Below are 12,671 nucleotides of genomic sequence, written 5' to 3' on the forward strand. Positions count from 1 at the left end.
CCATTCAGCCCTTTGTGTCCTTGCTGGCTCTGCAAATGCAACCCATGTGGTCCCACGTAATCACTTTTTCCCCTTATCGCACATTTTCTCTCAAGGTGATGATATAACTCCCATTTAAAATTGAAAAAGAACTGTCTTAAAACCAAGGACTGTGGAAGGAATTGCTACAAATTCAAAACAAGTGATTGGAACTCATTGTGATTTATGTTTACACTGTTACTTTTCAAGCAGTGAGAGAGCTAAGATGGCACAGATGGAGGTGTCTGTGCAGAGTGAGATTTGACCTGTAACATATTGCTGAATGGTTCATGCAAATGTGGCCAGTTGTGAATGCCAGAAGTTGTCAGTCTCATGGCAGCTCTCTGATTTTCTCTTGGGCCTGATCATTTACAACAGAGAGGAAGAAGCTTCCGAATTACTGAAAGAGCACATTCTGTGTCTCTACTTCACTGCAGTAAAAATACCAAAAGCAAGCCAGTTATTTTCTCCCACCAGTTGCTGTAAGCTGTTGCTTTTAACTAGTCACTAAGAAACTTTATTGTATCAACTGCTGTGCCCCCTGTGAAGTGAAACAACTTGGAGCAGATTGAAGAACAGGTGGTCTTGAGCAGCAAAAGGAACATCTCGTTGAATCCTATGGACTGCTGCCAGTGAACTGCATTTCCCCACCTATAACACCATTTCTGTGTGAGTGCGCACAGGAGTTTAAAAGATTAGGGTTTCAACTAATAATAATTATATACTGATAATTCATAGAACTGTTCATCTCTGACTAGAAATGATCCATCTGTAATAAATAGTAGTTAAGTACAGGAACCTGGTCAGTGTTTTCAGTTAACCTGATCCCAATTGACAGGAAAATTAGGAACTTTGCATACTTTTTAGTCATAACACCCTTCAGTGGGGTTCAAAAATCAGCACACTTTCTCAAATTAGTCATAATAGTTCCTAATTAGTCAAACTCCTTTTATCGGGGAGAAAGTGAGGTCTGCAGATGCTGGAGATCAGAGCTGAAAATGTGTTGCTGGAAAAGCGCAGCAGGTCAGGCAGCATCCAGGGAACAGGAGAATCGACGTTTCAGGCATAAGCCCTTCTTCAGGAATGTTGTCCTGAGCTGGGGTAGGTCGAGTTGCAGGGAATGTAGGTAGCGGTGCATGGCTGCAAGCGTGGAGCGGAGGATCCGGAGGGAGGTCTGTTGCTGGAGGCTTCGGATTTGTTGTAGGTACTGGTTGTCCTGGTTGGGTCCAAGTTTTGTTGGTCGGAACGTAGTCCGGAGTCCGTGCGGGATGTCGGTTCCGTAGGCAGGTGCTGAGGAAGGAGATGTGGCTGTGGTAGCGAGTCTGTTTGAGAATGTGTCTGAAGAGCTTCCGTGCAGAGGAGATGACCTGGGGGATGCAGTGAGAGAGGGACTCACTGAAATCTTTGTAGAGGGAGGAAGAGAGCTTCTTCAAGGAAGGCATCCTTGTAAGAGGATTCGCAGTAGGTTGAAATCTTTGAGGAGAAAGTGAGGTCTGCAGATGCTGGAGATCAGAGCTGAAAATGTGTTGCTGGAAAAGCGCAAGCCCTGAAGAAGGGCTTATGCCCGAAACGTCGATTCTCCTGTTCCCTGGATGCTGCCTGACCTGCTGCGCTTTTCCAGCAACACATTTTCAAACTCCTTTTATCACCCTGTTGCTATTTATGTGCCTAAAGGAGAGTTTTGTATTCACTTTAATATTAGCTGTAAGTCTCCTCCCATACACTCTCTTCGCTTCTCAATTATTTTTTCATGTTTCCCATTGAATTTTCAATAGTCAGCCTTGTTCCACCTCATATCTGCCATTTGTACCCATTCTACTTTATTGTAGTCAGTGAGCAAGCATGCAGATACTGCACCTGTTGAAGAAAGCAAATGGTATGTTGGCCTTCATAGCAAAAGGATTCAAATACAGAAGCAGGGACATCTTGCTAAAATTGGTACTTTGCTGACACCATACCTGCAGTATTGTGCAATGCTTTGGTTTCCTTATCTGAGTAAGGATATTCTGGCAATGGAGGGAGTACAATGAGGGTATACCAAACTGATTCTTGAGATGGCAAGACTGACCTATGAAGCAAGACTGGATTGGACTATACTCACTGGAGTTTAGAAGAAAACCTATAAAACTCTGACTAGGCAGGGTAAATCCAGGATGTATCCAATAACCAGGGATCACGATCTAAGGATCATTTAGGTCTGAGAGGAGCAGAAAATGGTGAGCCTGTGGAATTCTCTGTCAGCGAGTGGTTGAATCCAAAGCATTGAATCTTCTCAAGGTGTTATACATAATCCTTTGGGCTAAAGGGTAAGGAGAGAAAGTGGGAGCAGGATACTGAGTTGGATGATCAGCCATGATCATACTGTAGGGTAGAGCAAGTTCAAAGGGCTGAATAGCCTACTTCCATTCCTACTTTCTACGTTTCTATGTCACTTTCATTGTCCATGGAGCTCAGGATTCGTTTGCTAACTTGGCAAGAAAACCTCATATGTACCCAAACCACCTTGGCTTTTAAAGCATTCCATTTCTTGTTAAGTTTCCTCCTCCAATCTTTGACTCCAATTAACTAGAGCATGATTTGTTTTCACTCCATTGAGGCTGAACTTCACAAATTAATTATTTTTAAACGGGATTGTTCCTACTCCTGGATTACAGCCAACTCAATCTTAGGATATGATGATCGTATTCCCCTGCAAATGCTTGACACACAACTAGGTCCAGTAGTCCCTCGTTGCAAGTTGAGGTCAAATGGTTAAGTGCTATAGTCACTTTGATCACAATTGGAAATGCTGGACCATCTATGAGTGGACTGCGCATTGGGGGCCATCTCAATGGAGAACTGCTACATGACTCCTCAGTTAGCTGAAGAACTATAGGCCCATAGGGCTGAGTAAGAAAAATAGGCAGACTTTCTACTCTGACGCTCTCTTCACAACCTCAGGACATCTGAAACATTTCACAGCCAATGATGTATTTATTGAAATGCAGTAATAGTTGTAATATAAGCACATAAGCTCCTACAAAACAGTAACATAATGATCAGAATTTTTTTTTATTGTGTCAGAATACCTTCGAGCAGCACTCTTCAAATTTCCTGAGAAAACCTATTGAATATCTCACCTAATTGCTGTTCCTCACTAAGAATGCTCAAGATGACTCCCAAAGCTGGGCTTTGTAAGACTGCAGAAACAGAATTATTATAAGATATTGCAAATTCTAATGTACCAATTGTCCTGAAGAAATCCAGCCAGCTTTCTCTCACAGGCGCAATAAATTAGCACTTACAAAGCAGTGGCTTTAAATACCTTTACAAGCCTGAAATCATACCAATTCTTCTGTGATAATTTAAAATAGGGCCTAGCACTTCATTTAAATTCATAATGCTATTTGTGTTTCAGGCTTACCCTTGAGGATAGCCTAGCCTAAATGGTAGTGGGCAGGATCGAAGCAGTACACAGTTCTGTGAAGAACTGAGAATTTTGACTTGTTATCCTGTGTGTTCAGGTGAATCATGTAACAGTCAGGACTTAATTCTCTGATTAAACTGGAAATGATAAAATTATTCATTCTTCAGAAAAGCATGGGACATGAACTGTCAAGCGAATTATTTTAAAATCAAAATCCAACTTTCTTACAAGTATAGATTACAGAATTGGAGTCAGATGTTCCAAATTTTCTTTCTCTGGTGGAAAATAACATCAAATGTTCCTCATGGAGAACAGAACCGATATCACAATGTAAGGAACGGTTCCTTTACATAATATCTTTATGCCAAAACGTATTGGCATACTCAGCGAAAGTAAATGTAGTTTACTATAGTAAACAGATGTTAGAAGTCATCTCGGGAAGGAGATCCAAATGTTTAAAAAAAATGGCTTTCAAGGATATCAACAAACTTTTGTCTCACTTGTGTTCTGAACTGTTTAAACCACTCGATGACCAATCTCCGTCTGTGATTTTTTTCCTGCAGACTCATCGCTTTCTCTTTTTCTAAAATAGCAGGCAACTCTTTCCAGTCTTTTACAAAAATAAACGGTGCTCCCATTAACTTCAGGAGACGCAATGGGGCATTCTGGAACACTGATGAGTTGCCACATTGTCCTGGGGTCATGACATCTTCAACAACTGGAACAGAACCATAAGAGCAAGCTTCGTAAATTCTGTAGCATTCAGTATTTATTCCCACAGGGCACAGCGTGAGGTCACTTTGCAGCAAAGCATCTTGATACTTCTTTAAGTTTTCACTTGTTTCTTGAGGTAACCACCTACATGGGGAACAGTAACAGAAATCAATATTCATCTGTAGTTTGTGCTTCCTTGTGTCTATCATAAACTGCAATTAGCTTAAATAAAACCGAGCATCCTGGTATTTCTGCATCAAATTACATTTAGTTAAGGCACACCAGACAATGTTAAAATAAAACCGTAGTTCATTAGTAATTATTAAGATATATACAAATATAAACATTCGGCTTAGTTTCCTTTGCAAAGTGAGGGGATGAGACAGAACACTCTAAAAACACAATTCTGAGAATCATAATAAAACTATTACTTTCCACATGAAAAACAGAGTAATTTGGAAAATGAAGTTTCTCTGCAATGACTGAATCTGTAATGAACAGAAACAGAAGTAGGCTGTTGTGGTTGTGGGTATGTTCACCAAACTGGGAAGTTGGTCTGCAGACATTTCGTCCGCTATCTAGGTGACAACTTCAGTGCTTTGGAGCCTTCTGTGCTGTGAAGCTGCTGTACTGTCTTTTCCAGAATTTATTTGGTTCCGTTTCTGCTCCTTCCAGTTCATTGTAGTGGTTGGTATATTGGGTCTAGGTCAATGAGTCTAGGAGTACGCTATTCAACCTCTCAGAAAGTGTAGGATAGTAATATATTGTTGGCAGGCCTCTTCTATACTATATGGTTCTGAGATTCTCTACAAGCCTATTCTCTTAGTTCAAGGCTGATCTATATCTCAATTCAATTTCTCCAATTTGCTTAATTGCATGGCAAACAGTCTTCATCTATTCAATACCCACCGCCCCCTCTCATTTACCTCTCAGTCCCCTTGGGCCACAAGCCTCATTCCTGATGAAGGGCTTATGCTTGAAACATCGATTCTCCTGCTCCTCGGATGCTGCCTCACCAGCTGTGCTTTTCCAGCACCACACTCTTTGACTCTGATCTCCAGCATCTGCAATCCTAATTTTTTTCCTAGTTGATTATAATCTTACTGCAAAGCCTCTTCCAAGGATGCCTACCTTGAAGGAGTTTTCCTCCTCCCTCGACAAGGATCTGTGAATCTCTGTCTCTTACTGCACCCCCCAGGTCATCTACCTCTTGCATTCCCAGCTACCTTTCCCCCAGCCCCACCCCCCCCCTCCCATTTATCTCTCAGTCTCCTTGGGCTACAAACCTCATTCCTGATGAAGGGCTTAGGCATGAAACATTGATTCACCTGCTCTTCGGATGCTGCCTGACTGGCTGAGCTTTTCCATAAACCACACTCTTTGACTCAAATCTAATCTTCTCTAATTTCCTCCACCATCCTAGTATCTGTCAGATATTGACTTGAATCTCTGTGGTAACAGCAGCACAACTCCCTCTAAGCGACATTTGTACATATAATCGACACAGCCTTTCTGTCAAGTACGGCAGGACCCAAGAGTCTAGGTCAAGAATTCCTACAAAGTGTGGAAAAATACAGGCCACATTATCTTTGTGCTGCTTTCATAATGAGGTACCATCAATAGTTCATAAGGTGCAAAAGAAAGATTATTCAGCTTTCGCCTGAATGTTTACAGGCATCCGTTAACATGAAAAAAATTGATAAAGCAGCTGAATCTGTTGACAAATATAAACAATGCAGCAAAGGAGCGAAACAATACTGAACTAGAGATGATTCAGGTTTGTTGGGGAAGGGAAACAGACCAGATGCAGGTTAGGGTTGGGTAAGGAACGGCACTACTGTAGCAAAAGAAAATAAATCACAGACCCAATGAAATAACCAGAAGGAAAGCATGAGGAGATTAATGTTTCTGAATGAAGACCAGATGCATGTTCTGTACTATGCTACTAATACAAAATTGATGGGAAAGATATGAGACTGATAAGGAATTGCTACTGGCAAGGAAGAGTTGATAATGAGTTACCAATGCACAAACATTAGGGATATGATAAGATTGTGCTGTGCAATCCAGTCTTTTCAATAATTTTTACTTTATTTCAATACAAGAGGCTAGATGAATCATCTGTAAACTTAATCTCTACATAAACAACCTAAGGTACAGTGATGGCATGATATTAATTACAAAAACAAGAGACATTGTTCTGGAATTTATGGTAGCAAACCATCAGCCTTTATCAATATTGCTCCTCTGAAACTGACAGCATAGCTGGAAGCTGCACATGCAGATTTTAGTACATGGAAACCCAGAAGCTGCTGCAAGTCTTGCTGAGCTTTTCCATAGCGTGCACTATTTACTGTCAAGATTAGAGTGGTGCTGGAAAAGCACAGCAGGTCATGCAGCATCTGAGGAGCAGGAAAATCGACGTTTCGGGCAAAAGTCCTTCATCAGGAATGATGAAATCATTCCTCATGAAGGGTTTTTGCCCGAAACGTCGATCTTCCTGCTCCTTGGATGCTGCCTGATTTGCTGTGCTTTTCCAGAACCACTGGAAACTTGACTCTAATCTCCAGCATCTGTAGTAACCAATTTTGCCGGCATTATTTACGGAACCAATAGGAACAGTAATTCTGCGACTCATTATAAAACTTTGAAAAAGTTAAAATCTTTTGATAGTCAATTTATTCTTAACAGCATACATTGTTCATAATTAAGGAGAAATACCCCCGGCACTAAAATAATTTTTGTTGAATGTCATTTTTTTTCCATTAAAGGGAAGTCTATATTTTCAGAATGCTGTAAATATTTGAAAGTTGACTTTATTTCCTTCCTTAATCCCATGAGTATGTAATAATCATTTATTTCAAAATTGGTAAAAATTTAAAAGGTAAAGAGAATCAGTGATTTTTACTTCAAGGTTTGCTGTCTATGGTCATATCCCACTGCAGCTGGCTACTTACCCAGCTTGAGGTGCCAGCAGACTGGAGGTTGGCTAACGTGGTGCCACTATTTAAGAAAGGTGCTAAGGACAAGCCAGGGAACTATACACCAGTGAGCCTGACATTGGTGGTGGGCACATTGTCGGAGGGAGTCCTGAAGGACACGATTTACACGTACACGGAAAGGCAAGGACTGATTCGGGATAGTCAGAATGGCTTTGTGTGTGGGAGATCATGTCTCACAAACTTGATTGAGTTTTTTGAAAAAGTAACAAAGAGGATTGGTGAGGGCAAAGCAGCAGACGTGATCTATATGGACTTCATTAAGGCATTTGACAAGGTTTCCCATGGAAGACTAGTTAGCAAAGTTAGATCTCATGTAATACAGGGAGAACTAGCCATCTGGATACAGAACTGACTCAAAGGTAGAAGACAGAGGGTGATGGTGGAAGGTGAGTTTTTAAGACTGGAGGCCTGTGACCAGTGGAGTGCCACAAGGATTGGTGCTGGGTCCACTACTTTTCATCATTTATATAACTGACTTGGATCTGTACATAGAGGGTATAGTTTGTAAATTTGGAGGTGACACCAAAATTGGAGGTGTAGTGGACAGCAAAGAAGGTTACCTCAGATTACAACAGGATCTGGACCAGATGGGCCAACAGGCTGAAGAGTGGCAGATAGAGTTTAATTTAGATAAATGCGAGGTGCTGCATTTTGGGAAAGCAAATCTTAGCATGAGTTATACACTTAATGGTAAGGTCCTAGGGAGTGTTTTTGAACAAACAGACCTTGGAGTGCAGGTTCATAACTCCTTGAAAGTGGAGTCGCAGGTAGATAAGATAGTGAGGAAGGCGTTTGGTATGCTTTCTTTTATTGGTCACAGTATTGAGTACAGGAGTTGGGAGGTCATGTTGTGGCTGTACAGGATGTTAGTTAGGCCACATTTGGAATACTGCGTGCAATTCTGGTCTCATTCCTTTTGGAAGGATGTTGTGAAACTTGAAAGGGTTCAGGAAAGAATTAAAGGACGTTGCCAGGGTTGACGCTTTTGAACGAGAGGGAGAGGCAGAATTGATTAGATTAGATTCCCTACAGAATGGAAACAGGCCCTTCGGCCCACAACTCACACAGAAGAGTAACCCACCCAACCCTATATTTACCCCTGACTAATGCACCTAACATTAGGTTTGAGTCCCACCGTGGGCGACTGACTGTGTGGAGTTTGCACATTCTCCCCGTGTCTGCGTGGGTTTCCTCCGGGTGCTCCGGTTTCCTCCCACAGTCCAAAGATGTGCAGGTCAGGTGAATTGGCCATGTTAAATTGTCCGTAGTGTTAGGTAAGGGGTATGGGTGGTTTGCGCTTCGGCGGGTCGGTGTGGACTTGTTGGGCCGAAGGGCCTGTTTCCACACTGTAAAGTAATCTAATCTAATCTAATTATGGGCAATTTAGCATGTCCAATTCACCTAAACTGCACATCTTTTGGATTGTGGGAGGAAACCGGAACACCCGGAAGAAACCCACGCAGACACGGGGAGAATGTGCAAACTCCACACAGTCAGTCGCCCACGGTGGGACTCAAACCCAGGTCCCTGGTGCTGTGAGGCAGCAGTGCTAACTACTGAGCCACTGTGCCACCCCATAATACAGCCCCAAACAGACTTGGGCTGTTTTCCAAGGAACATCGAAGGCTGAGGGGTGACCTCATCGAGGTTTATAAAATCATGAGGGGCATGGATAGGATAAATAGACAAAGTACTTTCCCTGGGATGGGGGAGTTCAGAACCAGAGGGCATAGGTTTAGGGTGAGAGGGGAAAGATATAAAAAGGACCTAAGGGCAACATTTTCACGCAGAGGGTGGTGCGTGTATGGAATGAGCTGCCAGAGGAAGCGATGGAGGCTGGTACAATTGCAACATTTAAAAGGCATCTGGATGGATATACGAATAGGAAAGGTTTGGAGGGATATGGGCCGGGTGCTGGCAGGTGGGACTAGATTAGGTTGGGATATCTGGTCGGCATGGATGAGTTGGACTGTTTCCACACTGTACATCTCTATGACTCTATAATGCCATCACTACTTTTGGTTGCCTGGAGAGTTTGTTGTCTTTGCACCAGAAACAAACTGATATCAAGATGTGCATATCAGAAACTGCTGGACTTTTGCGGACAGCTTTCTTTTTGGTCAGCACCATGGCTTCACCACTGACACTAGCCTTTTATAAAAGATGCTTGAATAGATAAAACAAACATTTAACAAGTGTTATGTATAGTTAATAGCGTATGCTGGACTCTCATTTCTAACAAAGATGACTGGAGACATCTGAACTATGCTGAGTCAGAGTAGATTAAAAATTATTTAACAGGAAAGGTCTTTGACTAATTAGTATGGTAGATTACAGTAAGAAGAAAATGGTTTCAGCTTATGATTCAGAAATCTCAAATTTCTGCTGAAGCCAATACTCTATAGAACAGTTGGCAGAGATCCCGAATTAAGTAAAGGAGAACACAACTAGATGACATAACATAACAGGCCAGGTACTGTAATAGATTAGAGTGGTGCTGGAAAAGCACAGCTGGTCAGGCAGCATCCGAGGAGCAGGAAAATCGACGTTTCGGGCAAAAGCCCAATAGTCAGTCTGAGCAGCGACAGAAGGATATGTAAAATTTTTGTCAAAGTATCTATGTACAGGTTGTTTTGTGTGTTTTGTCAGCACGAACTGGCTATAAAGCGATTGATAAATTGTGGACATTGTTTGAATAACACAAACTTTCTACTGAATGGTATAGTGATGTTCTATTATCGATCTTCTACAGCGTGATTTTCTGTAGCAGTATTCCATAGTGTGTTTTTTTATAGTGCAAGGTTGCAGAGGAACACAACTATCATGTTATAGCAGAATGACCTGAATTAGCAACTGCACTTTAATGCAATGGACTTCAGTGAAGCAAATACTCAGGATATGTGCTTGCATTAATGTAATCTTTCTTTGACGAAAACTGACAATTGGTAGGGAAAGCAAGATACACCAAGACAACTGGACACAATAGTCTTATGGGTATTTGATAGTCTCCTCAAGCAACTATTTTTAATACCGATTGTCTCCAGAATTCACAGTGATGGATTTAATCTATAGGCTTTCTTGTACCAAACTTTCTGAGAGAATGCAATGTTCTCACCACTTACACAATATTTTGCAACTGTTCCAGAAATTACAGTGGATATATCTCTGGTACATTGAGCTCATTTACTTCCAAACTGCAGGGCTAAAACTTTTCAACAGGATACATTGTAAAATATTTATTGACTGAGCTACAGTTTGATGACCGAGGGTTTAAGATACTTAGAGAACTGTAGCAATTCCTGTAATGCCATCTTATTCTATTAGGTAGTGTAAGAAACCACACATTGTTATTGTTTGTTGGACTACACACAAACATAGAAGTTGAACTGCTCAAATTGAAAAACAGGAAAGTTCGCAATTTGAAAAACAGGTGTGACACAGTGTTGAGCTGTATCATACAATGCTGACGTTAGGAAGCAAAAAGGGATGCAGTCAAGACTGAAAAGTACCAAAATCTTTCAAGTCAAGGAAATTCTGCATGAGGGTAACAGTTCTCTGATAGATTGAGATGCTGAGTGCGAAAAAGCTGTAAATGCCAAGGGTAGGAGAACGTGAAAAGATCCAGCCTGCAGCCAGTTGGCTCACTTCCTACCTTGTTTGTGGGGAAAAGGCAGAAAACCCTGGAAAAGTTAAATGAAAAGAATTCAAAAATAAAAAAAAAACCCAAGTTCACCTGCTCAAGCACTGAATTAAAAGACAATATTCACCACAGACCCAGGCAACAGCATCCTATCATTACAAAACTCAAAAGGACTGAAAAATAAAAGACTTTTCACCTTGTGGAATGGATTTATATGCTTGAAAATTTTGTTTACACTGATAATATGATTTTCCACCTGTATTATATGTGATAAACTATTTATCTTTTGTCTGTTTGCATCATGATTGAATGTGTGTGTATTTGAGGTTTGGAAAGATATACTTTAGGTTGCATAAATAAGAATTTCTTACTTTTATTGCTCTTATTAAAGTTAAGTTTGTTACAGTAAATAGGTATTTTTACTGTTACTGTATAAACTGCTCTAGGTAGCAGTCAGTCACGCTTTGGTAATCTCATTGGGATTTTTATACATTTAGCGATGACTTGTGGAACAGTGGGAAATAACTTTCAATTTAGTATTTCTAGTTAAGTTGTGACAAAAGCTGTGGCACTTATCCAAAAACAATTGTGATTAGATTAGATCAGATTAGATTAGATTACTTTACAGTGTGGAAACAGGCCCTTCGGCCCAACAAGTCCACACCGACCCGCCGAAGCGTAACCCACCCATACCCCTACATTTACGCCTTACCTAACACTACGGGCAATTTAGCATGGCCAATTCACCTGACCTGCACATCTTTGGACTGTGGGAGGAAACCGGAGCACCCGGAGGAAACCCACGCAGACACGGGGAGAACGTGCAAACTCCACACAGTCAGTCGCCTGAGGCGGGAATTGAACCCGGGTCTCTGGCGCTGCGAGGCAGCAGTGCTAACCACTGTGCCACCGTGCCGCCCACAATTGTGATGCTTGCTCAGTAAGAGTTTCTAGAACCTGTGTATTATCTTATTGTTGGAACAATAACAAAGTAAGCAATGATAGAAATATGTAGACAATCCCATCAAGATGCTGATTTTTCTCCAATCACAAATCATTCTTTCAGTATATAGCCGAGACTATACTGCCTATTCTGAGACGCTATCAATCATTAATTTGAAGTACGACACCAAATCAACATACTTTTTAAAAGTCCAAGATCTGTCTTTCATGTTATCAGATATTTTACAGCACTTAACAGTCAAATAATTACTTCTTTAGTGCAATCACTGTCACTTCGGCCGTCCCAATCACCAATGTGCACACACCATGGCCCCACACTGAGCAAATTACAATGTGTCCAGTTTTTCTGTATTTGGTCAGGATGCTTGAGAAAGGTCTTTGAATGATGTTTATTTTTGACTTGATATCCCCTTGAGAGACAGCACTCCCTGATAATGCAGCAACTCTCTCAGCACCGCACTGAATTGTCAGCCTAGGTTCTAAGCTCAAGCCCTGGGAGTAGAAAATGGGGTGATCCTGCTAACAAATGAGCACGTGTTCACAACATCAACTGCATTTCAGTCTAGTTAGTTAAACATGGCATGCCTTCCCCAAATCTCTGTAAACAATCTATAACAGATCTAATGGGATCATTTGAATCTTTTGATTTAAAAAAATGTCAGGTTACATCAGCTATTGCTTGAACCCCAAAATCACTTCTGAGTTTAGAAAATTTACAAAAAAAATTAACTAATTTCATTTCCTATCACCTGTAATCCACAAGTACAGTAGAACCTCGATTATCCAAACAAAATGGGAGGGAGTATTTTGTTCGGATAACTGATCATTCGAATAATTGATCTGATTGTAAATAAGCGGTAATTTATGAGTGCCAGCTATCTGAACATTGCTTAGTTATCCGGCAATGCACGTCATAATGCTGTTTAAC

General features: G+C 41.1%; 1 protein-coding gene across 3 annotated transcripts in view; it reads right to left on the reverse strand.

Annotated features, from left to right (window-relative positions):
• Positions 1-2,971: 2,971 nt before the first annotated feature.
• Positions 2,972-12,671, reverse strand: part of rxylt1 (ribitol xylosyltransferase 1) — a 32,178-nt gene continuing 22,478 nt past the window's right edge. For all 3 annotated transcript variants that reach the window (XM_043709967.1, XM_043709966.1, XM_043709968.1), the window contains one exon: positions 2,972-4,282. In XM_043709967.1, the coding sequence (XP_043565902.1) occupies positions 3,880-4,282 (403 nt within the window). In that variant the 3' untranslated portion in view covers positions 2,972-3,879. The remainder of the gene's footprint in view (positions 4,283-12,671) is intronic.

This window comes from Chiloscyllium plagiosum, chromosome 19 (assembly GCF_004010195.1).
Source record: "Chiloscyllium plagiosum isolate BGI_BamShark_2017 chromosome 19, ASM401019v2, whole genome shotgun sequence".
NCBI lineage: Eukaryota > Metazoa > Chordata > Chondrichthyes > Orectolobiformes > Hemiscylliidae > Chiloscyllium > Chiloscyllium plagiosum.